The sequence below is a fragment of the Triplophysa dalaica genome, chromosome 23 (genome assembly GCF_015846415.1).
Source record: "Triplophysa dalaica isolate WHDGS20190420 chromosome 23, ASM1584641v1, whole genome shotgun sequence".
Classification (NCBI taxonomy): Eukaryota; Metazoa; Chordata; class Actinopteri; order Cypriniformes; family Nemacheilidae; genus Triplophysa; species Triplophysa dalaica.
This window is the reverse complement of record NC_079564.1, coordinates 7,469,585-7,486,090: the sequence shown is the minus strand read 5'-3', so window position 1 is coordinate 7,486,090 and position 16,506 is coordinate 7,469,585. Positions and strand designations below refer to the sequence as shown.

The 16,506-nt window shown below is 37.3% G+C and overlaps 2 protein-coding genes across 3 annotated transcripts; both read left to right on the top strand.

Moving 5' to 3' along the window:
- The first annotated feature begins 151 nt into the window (after nucleotides 1–151).
- Nucleotides 152–5,664, top strand: bmi1a (bmi1 polycomb ring finger oncogene 1a). Its single transcript, XM_056738845.1, has 10 exons — nucleotides 152–504; nucleotides 2,699–2,831; nucleotides 2,919–3,015; nucleotides 3,243–3,298; nucleotides 3,381–3,431; nucleotides 3,580–3,685; nucleotides 3,837–3,879; nucleotides 3,987–4,085; nucleotides 4,244–4,324; nucleotides 4,462–5,664. Exons 2-10 carry the CDS (start codon nucleotides 2,714–2,716, stop codon nucleotides 4,780–4,782), a joined length of 972 nt encoding a protein of 323 aa, XP_056594823.1. The 5' UTR covers nucleotides 152–504; nucleotides 2,699–2,713; the 3' UTR covers nucleotides 4,783–5,664.
- A 2,393-nt stretch (nucleotides 5,665–8,057) lies between these two features.
- spag6 (sperm associated antigen 6) lies at nucleotides 8,058–12,390 on the top strand. Of its 2 annotated transcripts, none has more exons than XM_056738450.1 (11): nucleotides 8,058–8,208; nucleotides 8,288–8,383; nucleotides 9,143–9,309; nucleotides 9,574–9,757; nucleotides 9,859–10,064; nucleotides 10,471–10,644; nucleotides 10,964–11,116; nucleotides 11,201–11,392; nucleotides 11,512–11,628; nucleotides 11,774–11,919; nucleotides 12,074–12,390. In XM_056738450.1, the coding sequence occupies exons 1-11, from the start codon at nucleotides 8,184–8,186 to the stop codon at nucleotides 12,135–12,137; spliced, it is 1,524 nt and encodes a 507-aa protein (XP_056594428.1). In that variant the 5' UTR covers nucleotides 8,058–8,183; the 3' UTR covers nucleotides 12,138–12,390. The 2 variants fall into 2 exon arrangements, with proteins under 2 accessions (XP_056594428.1, XP_056594429.1); XM_056738451.1 differs by having other exon boundaries at nucleotides 8,078–8,194.
- Nucleotides 12,391–16,506: the final 4,116 nt, after the last annotated feature.

The window sequence follows — 16,506 nt, the reverse complement described above, 5'->3', positions numbered from 1 at the left end:
TACGACCACGATCAAGCACAATTTGAAACGCTATTCTTTGTTATGTGCAAAACGTGAGCAGAGCAAAATACACCGACACATATTCCCAGGCCACCCTTAAGGAATTAGACCACGTGACGCACGGGGCGGTCGAACTACAAGCCATTTTGGGGACGGTGTCAGTTTCCACTGAACCATCAGCGCAGCATTTTTCAAAGAGAGGACTGAAGGAGCTAGCGTAGAGAAAACGCACATCAGCCTGGCTGTTTTACTTGCGGGAGGTCCAAATTCGAAGCGTCTTACAAATCGACAACCGAACGCGGAACATCCACCGAGAACCGGATCCTTTCTCTTTTTTTTTATTATCGAAATGCGCTCCGTTCCACCGTTCTCTTATTGCAATTGACAGCGTCTGCAGCCCTTTTCAAGATGGCCGCTTGGCTCGTATTCGTTTTCTACTGATCGACTTCGAACTTTCATTGTCTAACCACCTCCAGGCTCGACCGTTTCCCCCAGCGCAGTACGGTATGTGTTCTTCGATATCATCCCTTACCAATGTCTGATTTCCGACCCGCTATTTTGATCGTATCTGTGTTTTGTGAGCTTAAAATGGAGACGTGTTAGAGTGGATGCGGGAACTGACAGGCTCGCGCACGCAATTCTGCTTCTGTCTCTCCGCGTGCTTACGGTTTTTAGTTATTTTATGTAAGAGTATTTGTCCGGTTCGCGTTCAATGATTGTTATGTAGTGGTGCGATATACAGCTATCGGTTTCAACATGTTTACGTGTTGTTCCCTGTCAAATGAAACGATTTAGTTATTGATGAATCTTGGAGTGTACGCAGACTCGCACACCAGACGGGTGGACTGTTTGTGTGAAGCTGTATTCAAAAGGATTTTCTGTTTGTCGTCTTATTAAGTACATGCTTCATTTTATAGATATATAATCCATAAGGTGTTTACGACCTGATTAAGCCGTTGTTGAGCCGAATTGTTTTTATTTGTGTGTTTTCTTAACTTAAAATTACATGGTAACTTAGCCCAGTCGTTTTGTCGGGGGTACATGGCAAAGCTTTAATAGCTGACAACAGATTTTCACGTTAAGGATGATTTGGGAATATAAACCAACAGAAATAAATATACTCAAGTATTAAAGCACTTATTTTAATTGTCTTTTGGTGCTTTCTGTCATTTATCTGAAGAACGCTACTAATGGCAATTTTCAGCACTTTGACAAACTGGCACATCACTCAATGATTTTTCATTTTAAGGAACAAACAAAGTAGTAAAATAAATAAATGTTTAAGAAGTAGTTTAGAAGTTGTTACCTGGCTGTGTTTCGTGTTGTCACATAATACACATACTATTTTATTAGATAGTGGGCTTAGTGTGCGGTTCGGTTTCATAATTATTTTATAATCACAGTATCGCTCGCCACCTTAATGTTTCGACTAAGAAATGGAAGATTTGCTATAGGATCAAGTGAATGATTTTGCCTGTTGTATCACTTCCATGACACAGTTGTGGACGTCAAAGCAAAATCTGGATGTGACGTGATATGGAATAATGACTTATGAGCTGGTATTTTTATGAGCGAGCCTATTAAAATGAAACCATCACTTGCTTTTATAAACCGTTGCAATGGTATAAAACAAGCCTTAAATTTGATCTACGACGTGTGACACTCTGTAAAATTATGTTATTGATTAAAACAATAGTAGCCTACTAAGATTGACTTTTTTATGTTCTAATAAATTCAAGATCATGAACGTTTTGCTGTGTTTTATGCTATTGATGGTAAATGCTAAAGGCCGGCATTTTTGCTATGTAAGTTTTGGTTTGAAAGTTCGGACCTGCCTGTTCTTGACGTAATATGTTGATCGATTTATGTTCTATAGTTTTTGAAACCCTCAGAAAATACTCTGCCACTCAATTCTAGTAGCATCAGAATTGCTGTGCCAGATGAGTTAACTCTCTTAATAAAACTGTCAGATTGCTATTTAAGAGAGCGAGTAACCGAATGTGCCTCCTTTCAAACCCGATTTTTAGTTAGGCATCGACAAAATTTTATGTGGGGAAGCCGTTTTTTTTCCTAACTCTATTATGATTTTACAAAATCACCAGCACTTTTCCTTATCTCATCCTGAATGTCGTGTTTAAAGGAAATAAACAGTATAGTAGCCTATAACAACACATGACGGTCATGATCTCAAACGGATGAAAGTTTAGTGCAAGGAGCATTTAACGGGACATAAAGACTTCAAGAGGCGATAAGCAGGCTTGGCTGAAATAATTCAGTTTCCTTTTTCTTTTTGATCGAGATCATAGCACTGTAATTTTAGAAGAATGCTGTCACACAGCAGGCACATAGCTGGCGAGATTTGTTTTAAATTTCACTGCATTCAAAGTAGCGTATGTTCATATTCATTGCTCTGAACGTTGCCATGTAACGCGGTTAGAGTTGCTATAGAAACTGTTTGTGAAGTGTTTGTGACGTAAAGTCAGTTCAGGTCGACGTGTATAACGGAATTATGCACTCCTTTCTAATATCTCGTTGTGTTTATTACATTGGAAAGTTTTATAAATTGGGATAAATGTGCATTTCTGGTTCATCACCTATTCATGTCTCAGCTGGGATTGACACGTCAAAAGTATTTTTTTTTCTTCTGGCAGTTTGTAGTTGCAAAACATTTGTTAATCCTATCTAAATACTCCTGCAGGATCCGTTCTATCCTATGAAGATGCATCGTACAACAAGGATCAAGATAACAGAGCTCAATCCCCATTTGATGTGTGTTTTATGTGGTGGATATTTCATAGACGCAACCACAATTATTGAATGTTTGCACTCATGTGAGTATAGCCTACTGAAGTTGGTGATTACATCATTTGATATATAAGGTAATTTGTTTAATCTTGTGATGTTTCTATGATCCTTAGTTTGTAAAATGTGCATTGTCCGCTATATGGAAACCAGCAAGTACTGTCCAATATGTGATGTCCAGGTCCACAAAACAAAGCCACTTCTCAATATAAGGTAACCTAAATATCCCTGTTTGTACAATCTTTCCACTTGTTACAGTGGGCATGCGAGAATTGTTTTTTTCCTTGACAATTTTTTTTCTCTGAAAAGCAGATTTTTGTAAAAAAAAATGTGTGCATGCCCTTTTAAAAACAAATAAAAAATATTGTAATATAAGTTTTCCACAACTCTATGATCTACATTAAACCCAACATGATCAAAAATTTGCTTTGTCTTTACAGATCTGACAAAACTCTACAGGACATTGTATACAAGCTGGTGCCTGGTCTTTTCAAAAGTATGTTAATCATTGTTGAAATCATAATTTTTGTAATTTGATATGAGTATGCGCTAATGTGCATATGTCTTTTTATGTGCAGATGAGATGAAGCGTAGGAGAGATTTTTATGCTGAACACCCTTCAGTTGATGGTAAGTATTTTTAAACAACACTTTGATCATCTAAACTTGGGTCATTTGGACTGCTCTGCAACTAATCGGTTTAATTTTTCAGTTTATATCTGTTTAAATTGTTAAATTCAAAGCACAATTTATTATTTCGATTTTATTTTGTACAAAGCTGCAAATGGATCCAATGAAGATCGAGGGGAAGTTGCTGATGAGGATAAAAGAATCATCACAGATGACGAGATCATCAGTCTCTCAATTGAGTTTCTTGATCAAAGGTACAAACCTTTAGTTGTCAGTATATTTTAATGTGCAGTTAACCTTTCCTGCACGATACTTAATTTAAAGGGACACATTCTGCAATGTATTGTGTAAAAGATTGAAGATAAACAGGCCTACTTATTTTACAACTTTGTAATTCTTGGACAGAGCACAACACCAAGGCTGCGCAGATGAGAGGCAAAAAGAAGAGGTAACTGAATTTTTTTGTCTTCTTTATGTGTTTTTAGGAAATACTGTGAGCGCCAACATTTAAAGCTTATATGAGTAATGTATTATTTATTTATTTTGCATACACAGGTTAATAATAAAAGATACTTGCAGTGTCCTGCTGCAATGACTGTGATGCATTTGAGGAAATTTCTGAGAAGCAAAATGGATATACCTCCCACCTTTCAGGTAATGTATTTTATGTCATTTCGTATATAATTTGTAGATAGGAGATGGGCCTTTTTCTTGAATTGCATATTACATTAAAAAAAATCTTATTTAAAAAAGAGTGTATGTGTTTCTGCCAATTGAGATGCTTGTTTTAACAATATTAATTGGTCTAATAGATTGAAGTTATGTATGAGGATGAGCCCTTGAAAGATTATTACACATTAATGGACATTGCCTACATCTACACATGGAGAAGAGTAAGTGCTCCAATGGAGTCACTCAATTATCCCATTTCTAAAATCGTTAAACGTTAATGTTAAATAACATGCATGAAATGTTTTATGAAATTCATAGCGTTCAGTAATAAGATGCCTTCTGCTGTTCTCGCACATAGAATGGACCATTGCCTCTGAAATACAGTGTTCGGCCCAGCTGTAAAAAGATGAAGATTAGTCACCCGCAAGATGGCGTAAACAATACAAACCGTTCTGAAAGCGACTCGGCCAGCGATAAGGCCAGCAGTCCCGCTGGAGCTCCATCCACATCCTCACCACTACCCAGTCCGAGCACGCTGGTGCAACCTTCACCTGCTAATTTCACCCATATGTCCAATCCTATTAACGGTTCCACTATGACAAGCCCGAATCGACAGTTCAATTTTGGAAACAAAGTGCGAAAGACAGCGCTGAACGGATCTTCCACATCATCGGGATGATAAGGGACGTGTTGAAGCCAACGCCAGATATAATCCAGCTATTTTCATGCCAACGTAGTGTCATTTAGGTTCTCTTCTTTTATCATTATTATCACTATATTAAACATGTCATTTTAACGTATAGTGAACGTGACGCACTTCATTCGATGCATTGCTGGAATTTTCGAAGATTGTGAAAACCATATAGCCTATTGGGTTGCAAAATTGAGCGGTTGTGGCACTTTCACAACAGCGACAAAACGGTTTTGAAGAAACAAATGACTAATACCTTTTATATATTTTTTACTTTAGGCCGACATTTCCGAAAGAAATGGAAAAGTTATGTGTTGCTTGTATTTTACGTGTATTCTAATGTTCCTTGAAGCATAAAAAATACTTTGATTTTAGTTTGCCTTTCTAGGGTAGTTGCTAAACATTCCTGGTATATTCAGCTGGCTTTTAGAATGTATCAAAGAAAAAAATGTGTATATATTCAAATTCAAAGGACAAAAACTGTATTCGGTCTGTGTTCTACTGGAGAAAGAAAGGTTATTTTAACTTGTTTTCTGCGCAATCATTTTTATTATTTGAGGTTTCCGAGTTTTAATTTAGTCCTTGATGTTAAATAACTTTTCTCTAATGTTTGGGTCCGTCATTTTTACTGAAGAAGTACTTGGTCATGTTCCATGCTCGTATAGCGTGCACATACAGCTTTAAGATTTTCAGACTATTGCATATACACATTTGTCCAAAGAAGACAAGAATCGCCCACTGTTCATTCTGGAAAACATTTTGATGTCGTCAGTGTTCCTTTGTCTCATTGGTCGATTGTAGACTATTGACAGCTATTGTGTTGTGACTGTTGCACAGTATAAACATCTAAATAAAACATTTTACACTTTCTTATGGCCTATTTGCGTTTTTAAACTGTTTCAAATTTGATATAGGTTGCTGAAATATCATAGAAAGATATGAAAAGTTGTATTGCACTACAGTATTATGCCCTATTTGTTCGGCATGTTTGGTTAGACTTGTTAATCATTTAGAGAATCTTTTATTTTCAGCAGCCTATAAGTTAACATGTAGCCTGTAAACAGTGTATATGTAAATTAATGATCACAAAATTGTTATTAAACATGGAATAGGCCTACTGCTTGTTGTTGAATAAATTTGATATAGCAACAGATCATCCGATTTTAAAGGGGAAACACATATGGCTTATTTAGCTACCCGAACTCTTTGATAGTGGCTTTGGATGAAAGCGTATTAAATGCAAATGTAAATATAGATCGCGCAGATATTACCGCAAACCATCTACAATGCTGGATTGGGTTTACTAGCAAGCTTCATAGGCCTACCATGGCAAAGCAGATTATTAAAATAAATGATCAATTCGACTTTAAATGGTTTAACTAAAGAAAGAAAGAAAGAATCTCCGATTAGGTTGTACTCTTATTCCTTGAATGAAGTCTGCAACTCAAATTCTAACACAAAATCCCCTGCATGCAGCTCAATCGGTTAACCTGTGACCCAGTCAATTTGATTTAATGTCAGATAAAGTCTGTGGCGAGGAAGCTATGCAGTAAGTTGAAACATTTTGATTACCAAACCCTCGTAAAGTCTATTCTGCATTGTTCTGAATGCCCATATTGGCAATCGGGTATCGTGGATGACTGCGAATATTCTTAATAATATTACACGAAGTAATAATTTGGTGTAGAAACGCAAACTGCGTCGGTGACACTCAAGCTTAAAAATCTGCTTTTAGGTTCAAATGAAGTTACACGGAAGAAATATATGTAAGCGGTTTTAGCGGGCTAAAGGCCTATTCAACTTTACACATTATTAATGGACTACATTTTGTTGACAATCTTGGTGTGTCGATTTGTTAAAAAAATCTTGTAACACAGGGTAGCTGAGTCAGCACCACTGGAATCTCTAAGATCTGTGTGAATATTTTTTTTCTTTGTTCAAGATGGCGTTAATAGGATTCTGGTTTAATTTATCTAACAAAACATATTGAACCTCAACCACAGTTTAATAGGCAGTAATGGCCTGAAATGTTCGTTTTGGTCTTAAAATAACAAAAATATTATGGAATATTGGAGAATATCATAAATAGATATGGAAATACACAATGGTGGCACAATAGATTTATTAAACAAATGCAGGTGTAATTACAGCAGCTATTCACATTCCAGTTCCGAGCACTCCTGACACAATGTTTCATTCATGCAGTAAATGTACACACTGTGCTTTGCAAGATGCTGTCAATATTAATCTGACAGGCTTTTGAAAACGCCTTCAGCTGAATTGACGCTGTAGTTGTGACACGCACATCTCAACATTAGGCTTGAGTCTGAACCCCAAAAAAGTACAAAGCAAATAACAAAAAATAAATGTAGCCTGCAGCGGCCTAAATTGAATTGAACAACCTAAATTACGAGCTATACATATACCTATTTTACCATTTTGGATGAAAAATATTGCCAAACAAAATTGTTCAACTTCAAGACTAATATACACAAAATTTGTCCCGTAATTGGTCGGTTTTTTGAAGTTCAGTATTACCGTTGTTTTAGGGATCAGATACTTTAAAAATAAGATTAGTTGTCGGGCTGTAAAGAACCTTAACATCACAGAACCTTAGACGTTCCTTGTACTGGAAAATGGTTATTAATACTATAACAGGTAAGAAAGGACTCTTTAAATAAAAGATTATTTGGGGACCAACATTGGCATCGCTTTAAATAACTCTTTTCGGTAATCTTTATTTTTAATAATGTATCGACGAACAGAAAATATGAAAGGCATCATAGAATTTGTGACAACTCTCTAAAAAGCATAAGAACTGAACCAGACCCATAAAGGGACGGCAATGTGTCGCCTATTTATGCTGCTGTTTTTTTTTTATTAAAAGCAGACATTTGTTTGCAAATAAGCTCTCGTTTAGCTCCTAGTCGCAACGTTTCTTGTGAAAACGTGACTATTAATTTGCAGACCCCACTGCTGCTATGACTGCAGTTGTCTCTGTGGTAAGTGTATGGGGCAGCTGTCCCCCCTCGCAGCTGCTATTTTCCGATATCCAACATTCAGCGACCGCTCGTGCATCCCTATTAATTTGCGACGATATCTGGGATATTGACCCACTTTCCGTGTAGATATCAATTAAATAGCACATAAACATTGATTTGAGGAGGCATGGATGTTTCAGCGCGGACCAGAAGAACGACAACAGCAGCAAGCACATTGCACGAATGTTGCTCATTTCACTTCCGGTTTGTTGCCAGGACAACACTTTCACGCCTCCTCTAGACCAAATTCACAACAAACGCTGTTTCCTGATGGGATACGTGTAGGGTAGCTACTTTTTGGTCTCTTTCATATATTATTTTCTTCAGATTGGCGATACCGATATAAATATGAGTCAAAGGCAAGTTTTGCAAGGTGAGAAAGTGTGCTGCGCTGGAGAATGTTTTTAATATAATTAATAAAAAATATGTAATAATTCATTATTCTTTCACAGTATTTGAGCAGTACCAGAAGGCAAGAACACAGTTTGTACAGACTGTAGCAGATCTTGCAACAAGACCACAAAATATTGAAACACTTCAAAATGCTGGTGAGTAACTAAAATATATTTATACACACATACAATTGACTTGGTCTGTGAGATTAAAATGACAAACGCGGAAAACATTTATATTTAAAACTGTATACAATATAGGACAGAACTAGGGGAATAATTTGCAAATATGTTGTAATAACCAATAAGTTTATTATTTTTATTTATTTATGTAAAAGTCATGTATAGCAATTAAGGCACAGATTAGAGGGATAGTTCATCCAAAAATCAAGATTCTGTCATCATTTACTCAACCTCAGGTTGTTCCAGATCTGTATACATTTCCTTTTTCTGCTGAACACAAAGGAATATATTTGGAAGAATGTCAGTAACCAAACAGATTTTTATTTCATTTTTGGGTGAACAATCTCATGAAGGTGATTCTATAAAATGGATGACCAAAAACACACTTTTTAAAACAAACACATTAAAGCTTTGCCCTTACCAAACTCAAGTAAACTCACGTTGGCCATAATCCAGTGTTTCCATATCAGTTTCTCTTTCACAAAAATCCTTTCTTCCACATGAAATGACTTAAAAACACTAAAGGCGATATATTTTTATTGCAATGACTTAAATTGGACATATACCACTTCCTCTGTTCTTTCTGCATCTTAGATAAACATTTATTTTCAACATCGTATAATGTATATACTTTGAATCAAGCCTACCCTTCTCCATCTGCCCTCAAGTGTCTTTCCACTCCTGTTTTCTCCCCTCCACAAATGTGAAATGTACTAACTCTCTTTGGCTTAGGTGTAATGTCCCTTTTGAGGCCTCTCCTTTTGGATGCCGTCCCAACTATTCAGCAGACAGCAGCTCTGGCTCTCGGAAGGCTTGCCAACTATAACGATGACCTGGCTGAGGCTGTAGTAAAGGGAGACATTCTTCCTCAGCTTGTGTACTCCCTGGCTGAGCAAAACGTAAGAGCTGTTTAAGCTGAAACACTTATAGATTGATAGTTTGATAGACAGACAGAGATTTAACTAGTAAAATTGTAGTTATGCTGTCATGGAGGCTTATAAAAGGAACCCTTTCCAGACAAAGTCTTTTGTTCTTATTGAATTATTCAGCATGTGATATATGAACTGATTAAATGCACCATTGCTGTTGATTCATAAGGATTTAAGTTTGTTAATGCCCACTTTCTCATTTATTTTCTCGTCTGGTATACTTGAGAAATGCAGCGGTTTTACAAGAAAGCTGCTGCGTTCGTTCTTCGGGCTGTTGCTAAGCACTCCCCCGAGCTTGCCCAGGCCGTAGTGGACTGTGGCGCACTGGACGCTCTTGTCATCTCCCTGGAGGAGTTTGACCCTGGGGTCAAAGAGGCTGCTGGTTGGGCACTGGGTTACATCGCCAGACACAGTGCGCGTAAGTTTGCCTCAAAAAGTGTTTGAGCCAGTTTTGTATTCGCAGTACTCCAATGAAACTATTCTGTTTTAAATGTTTGTGTATTTTTTCAAATTGTGCAGACTTGGCTCAGGCAGTAGTAGATGCTGGGGTTGTGCCTCTCCTCGTGTTGTGTCTCCAGGAGCCTGAAATTGCCCTAAAGAGGGTTGCCGCCTCTGCTTTGAGTGACATAGCTAAGCACTCCCCTGAGCTGGCTCAAACTGTGGTGGACACGGGGGCCATCCCTTACCTAGCGCAGATGATCCTAAACCCAGATTCCAAACTGAAAGTGAGTGGCATTGAAATTAACGTTGGACAAAGTGATTTGTGAGAAACTCTGTTTGAAAGTTAAATCTTCACCCCACAAACAGTTTTGTGAATGTTTGTTAGATGTCTGTTCTGTGTGTAAATAGAAAAAAACCCAAAATGGATTGAACTGATCTGCACAACATAACACATCTGTGGCCAATCAGCAGCAGGGGGCGTGTACACTCATGATGGGGGTGTAGAGAGAGCAAGTGTTCATTATTTAGAGGGCGGAGCAATAAAGGCAGGGGTGTTTTTGTTTGGCTATGGATTTTAAAAGTGTTTCTCAGAAATCTCTTACTGGAGCTTTAATGATGTATAGTATTTAAATGTCATTCACACACACACCAATAGTTTGGCACTATTCTCCAAAACTCTGAATTTTACAGAGGCAGGTTTTCTCAGCTCTCAGCCAAATTGCCAAGCATTCCGTGGACGTAGCAGAAATGGTTGTGGAGGCCGACATATTTCCCGCCGCACTAAGTTGCCTGAAGGACCCAGACGAATACGTTCGGAAGAACGTCACCACTCTTATGCGAGAAATCACAAAACACACCCCCGAGGTACCTACCGCATACAGAACATACCCCGTAAATGATTTCAAGATGCTCGGGGTAACATTGGAATCTCTATTTTATCAGCTCTTTGACACCCTCTGTTTAAAAACATGGTGTGAGGCAGTCAGTTTGTAAAGCATGGAGAATGTGGGCCTGTTATTTATCACCGGTGCAGCACAGGAAACAGACTACTGGAAACCCCATAGCCATTGCATCACTCACTTTTTTTACCTGCCTAGAATGTTGTGCTGGTCTGCCTCTTTATACTCACCCCTAATTATTTGTCATTATGTCACACTGGTTTGTGTGTGTGTTTCCTACTCAGCTGTCCCAGATAATAGTGAATTTCGGGGGCATAGCAGCTGTGATTGACTACCTTGGGGATTCCAAAGGGCCTGTACGCCTCCCAGGGATCATGATGCTGGGCTATGTGGCTGCACATACAGAGAACTTAGCCATGGCTGTGATTGTATCTAAGGTCTGTTAACACATCTTTTTTATAGCTCATATAAACAAAAGACCGCATAGACGATGGTTCACATTCGATTCTCCACATCTGTAGGGTGTGCCACAGTTAGCTATCTGCCTTGAAGAGGAACATGAAGATTATATCAAGGCAGCCACAGCTTGGGCATTTGGCCAGATCGGTCGTCACACACCTGAGCATGCAAAATCCGTTGCCGTGGCCAACGTGCTCCCCAAACTCCTACATTTATATCTGGACCCTGAACGCTCGGAAGATCTGCAAGTCAAGGTGAGCAGCTTCACTATATGATGTCATTATAGATGATGTCACGATTACTTATGGCATTCAAGATGACAGAATATGTGCGTAAGCAGTTGTCTGTTCTTTGCTTTACACACTCAAAACAGGCCAAGAAGGCTTTGAAGAGCATCCTTCAGAAGTGCACTTATCTGCCCGTACTAGAACCTCTTCTCTATGACGCTCCCAGCAACATTCTTAAACACGTCATATGTCAATTCAGCAAGGTAATGGGACGTTACTTTTTGCATTCACTTATGAAGAATGCTGCGTATTTTAGTCATTGATGCTTATTGCTCCTAAACTCTTTGTAAGTCGCTTTGGATAAAAGCGTCTGCTAAATGTCTAAATGTAAATGATTTATGTTTCAAGGTTCTTCCTCATGACAGTAAGGCACGGCGCTTGTTTGTTACCAGTGGCGGTTTAAAGAAAGTACAGGAGATAAAAGCAGAACCTGGATCCGCTCTTCAGGAATATATCAATGCAATTAACAACTGCTATCCTGAGGAGATTGTCAGGTTCATGCTCATTCATACTGTTTAAGTAATAAAGCACCATGCCAAAATGTTTTCTGAGCTAAACAAATTGCTGGCGGTTAAAAGTCTGGGTTTATGTTTTTAATTGATGATGTGTTGGCTTTTGTTGTTTCACTTATCAACCTTGTTCTCACAGGTACTACTCACCTGGTTATTCTGAGGCCTTGCTGGAAAGGATTGATAACTACCAGCCAATTTGATCCTGTGAAAAAACAATCATTAATCACATCTGCAAAAGCTATATGAGCTATATATAAACTTCATCTAAAAATCTTATAAATTGATTTTTTATGTCTCACCTGATGTATCCTGTATCATTAAATATAATCATACATATAAAATGTAATGACTCACCTTCTTACATAAATATGTACTTATATTTAGTGATGGTACAGGACAATAATAATCTCAGTTTATATGGTTTAAGAACAACTCTACCTTGCTGCATAAAACACGGTTAGACTAACCTGTTCAGCTGTAATAAAGGTTATCCCTATACCCAAATACATTGGTATATTGCAGTGGTTCTCAAACTATGGTACGCGTACCACTAACTTACTAGTAAAGCGTTCCTGCAGCTCAGTGGTAAGAGCAATGAGTTAACAACGCAAGGTAGTGTGTTCGATCCCAGGGGATTGCAAATACCTATGTAAAATGTATAGGATAAAGCAATGTAAGTCGCTTTGGATGAAAGCGAATGCCACACGTCTAAATTTAAATGTAAATGTAAAATACCCCGGTGGTAGGTTACGTGACACGACAAAAAACTCTATATATATTAATTTACATTTCGTGTTTTAAATACAATTTCAAATGTTTAATGCATGGTTGATAAATACGGAATAAATCTCACCCTATGTGCAATTTTAAAATAGTTGCATGAATTATTTTTTATTTATATTAGTCGATGTTGGTTAATCGTAAAAATAAGTCAGGCGCGTGACGGGCAGCTCAAACACAGAGCGGGAGCCGACAGTCGCTTGTGTGAGTCCCTCTCTCCCTTCGAGCTGCGTACAAATTAAGTTTGTTTTGTATTTCTGCACTTGAACCGCTGTTTAAAGCTGGTGTAAGTGCTGTAAAGTGATAATTCAACACGTGTCTGCGTATACTCTATGTTAAATCCACGAAGCGCCCGTTGCGATGTATTTTGACGCGTCGCTTTGACAAGTGGGTCTCTGTTCAGAATAATCAGCATTATAACCAAGTGTGTTTACACACACAATGAATTTGACTTGGCGACTGGAGCTTAGCTTGACGATATAACTTTACAGCTGTTCTCTTGATGTTTAAGTGTACGTATATTTTGAATCTAATGTGTGAAATATTTGTTCCACATAGTTTGTCTTTAATATAAGTTTGTAGTCTTTCTGCAAGTCCCCACAAAGTAAGTAAATCCCCCATAAAGTAATTCACAGAGCCCTGTTTACAGTGCACAACAGGAAAGTGTTAACTAACTTGAGAAACATTTATAAAAAAGTGTTCTTCAGTGTGAAAACAGCTGGGAAAAAACGTTAAAATTATTATTACGAGGTGTAAAGATTAAGATTCACAGCTCTACTATTTGACTGTTTGTTCATGGGGTTTTATGGCGGTCATTAGGTGGTACTTGGAAGAACTAATTTTATTAAAGGTGGTATTTGATCTAAAAAGTTTGAGAACCACTTCAAATGCCTGTCAATGTAGGCTATGGCATGGAATAACCGAAAATTGAAGGTCAAATTTTTGTTGTAAATATGGTTTTATGGACGTCGTAAAGATAATAGCAAAATGTGTATCTTTATTTTATATTATTATATCTATAAATTAAATAATGTTAAATAGGCTATGTATAAAATAGATAAATCAATGTATGGACCATTTATGCTACTTGATATAAACGACGTAGTGGCACGATTATTGTAGAATACAATTTGTAGACAAATGTTAGGCTACATTTATATGTTAAAATAAATGTTAGACTGTTGAGAAAGTCCTATGGCCTAAGACCATCATCACATTCTTCCACAACCTCATCGTCTTCCTCCTTAAGGTCGAACTCTCACGCATGATTGTGCAGCATTCTTGTCACTGTTATCACGATTGTAAGCAAAGACACCACCGCCCTTAATCGCAGCTTTTCTCTGTTGTACACTCAAAACAACAGTGAAACTCTTGATATTTAATATCCAAGACAAGTGGTCAACCACTGTTTCCACGACCGTGGAACATTCAGCCTCATCCCGTGAATACATTTCTGAAAACGAAGCACTGTCATCGCACATCAGATGCACAATTTAACAATACTCCTATTAAAGTGATGTTGTAATGTTTAAAATATATATATTTAAAATGCTAATCAAACAACAATTAAGAGTATTTGTAACATTACTACAAAAAGTTCAAGAACAATCTCATTTTTTTGTTACAACACCGAACGCATAATGGGCCTAGCTCGTGATTTTATTCACAGTTTATCGCCCCCTGTCGTCTAATCTACGCATTGACGTGTATATTATAGAACAGCTGTTAAACATATGGTAGCTCTTTGTTTATTGTTTCCTCTCCCGAATTCAATTAGGTTACTTTTTCAATCGACACCCTTTCGTTATGCATTGTCCCCATTCCATGTCTGGGTCTGCATGGCAAATCATATTAAATCCAGTACTGAATAATTCAGATTTAAATATATTTTAAGATATTATCGAAAAGGAAATACTATTTTACGGCTTGCAATTGAAACTGAAAATGTATATAATTTTATTCTCTGATGGGGGAAGTTTTGTCATTGTTATTTTCTGTAGCTATTTATCTTCTCAAACTTGCTCGCATGACTGCAAGGTTGGAAAAAAAGAATTCGGTTGTGTTATCAGTTGTGGTATCGCGCTTTCAAACATGCCCAACAATCGGAAGAAGCCTTGAAATCATTAAGTCATGAGCTTCAGGCTTTTAGAAGAGAAGGCGACCGACAAACATTTTGTGTACATCACACTGCAAGCTTTATACTCAGTCAATAAAATCTGACAGTGACAGCATAAAGGGTACTTTTGTACCTTCTCCATTTGGGCCCACCTGACCAAAGATGCCATATACAATTCTGACATTCTTTTCGATACTGTCTAAAATGAGGCATATTTTTAACGAAAGGTTTTAAAATTTGCATGCAAGATGAACTTGATGAGCCAAGGCATTTGATCAAATTGTAAGTACTGTTTTTTAAACATTTGATTAACTTATTAATTTATTTTTAGACATGTTTATTTATGCATGGTATTAAGTTACCTAATTGGGAAGCCCGTGTGTTGTTTATGTAAGAGTTGGACAAATTCAACAGTAAATGAAAAGGGTTAAAAAATCAAATCACTGCAAATGTGGACGCAAAATAATATTCTAGGATTTTGGGAAGAAGGCTAAAAACGCAAATATTATTAAAAAACAATTTTCGAAATACCACCTCACAAAAACTGTGGCTGTTACTGAGTTCATAAAGCAAACCAGAACATTTAATAAAATTAAAGCGGTCATAGACGTGCACCTTATAAATCCAAAACGACATTGATTCTTTATAAATTGTATAGGCCTATAGTAACACGTTTAAAAAGTGAGAAGCTACACGCATCAGCACTCAGTGAGATCTCGTTCCATTTAACCTTGTCATCCATTTTGCCCTCGGGCGTCCATGTCCTTCTCTGTTAAAGCTATCAATCATCACATAAATACATATACAGAGTGTTTGAAGTGGCAGGTTCTCTTTTCTCAGGGGGTTGTTGCCATTGGCTTAGCCAGCACTTGTCATACTTGTTTGGGTCTCAAACAGTGTGTTCATGCCTCACCTTCAAATGTCAATTTCTCACAAACTCTGACTGCTCTTCAACAAGCCTTTGAAGCCAAAAGCAGCACTGACATGTGATCAATCAGATGGTGTCAGAAGGCTTTATACAGAAGCTCTTGTGCTATCACCTGAGACGTTACATCCTTTGTCTTGAAGAGAACAAAACTCTGCATAAACAAACATGGCTTTTCATTCAAAACACACAACTAACAACGCATACACAAATGCAATTTAAGTAAGTGTTTTCATGATGTAGAAATGTGCAAAAACTTTGAAGAATCTAAGCAACCTTGGGTCGTGGACAGCAGTCACGTGGAATTAATTCTGGAGCATCTGCTGCATTATTTCTTTATTGAGAGTGTTCGTCACTTATTAAATAGATTCATTAGTCTGTTGAGACTGTTTTGACATTTCTTTATGTTAATGAAGTGTAAAATTACTTAGATTTGGACTTCGACGGGAATATGTGTGTGAAATTTAAGTATGCCTATATAGGCTAATGTAAAATAAAATCAGAAACAAACTTTAGATTTTTGTCATCAAATCTAATGAAGATAGTTATAGGTGTCATAATCACATCTCAATCGACTTAAACGTATTTGCAACAATGAGAAAATTAGCTACTAATCCCGATTTAATCGCGTTTGAAAGTGACAATGAGGACTTTTTGTGTGTTAAAAAAAAATCGGAAGGCCTAACCCTTTAATATAAAAAGCAGAAACAGAATGACGAATAACTTAAAATGTCGTTTAAAATGACAA

Bases quoted from the DNA above. Each gene is read 5' to 3' on its own strand.
- bmi1a (XM_056738845.1), top strand. From the start codon at position 2,714: ATGAAGATGCATCGTACAACAAGGATCAAGATAACAGAGCTCAATCCC. The intron at 2,832-2,918 runs GTGAGTATAGCC...TATGATCCTTAG, and splicing joins TATTGAATGTTTGCACTCAT to TTTGTAAAATGTGCATTGTC. The intron at 3,686-3,836 runs GTACAAACCTTT...ATTCTTGGACAG, and splicing joins ATTGAGTTTCTTGATCAAAG to AGCACAACACCAAGGCTGCG.
- spag6 (XM_056738450.1), top strand. From the start codon at position 8,184: ATGAGTCAAAGGCAAGTTTTGCAAG. The intron at 10,645-10,963 runs GTACCTACCGCA...TTTCCTACTCAG, and splicing joins TCACAAAACACACCCCCGAG to CTGTCCCAGATAATAGTGAA. The intron at 11,920-12,073 runs GTTCATGCTCAT...TTGTTCTCACAG, and splicing joins TATCCTGAGGAGATTGTCAG to GTACTACTCACCTGGTTATT.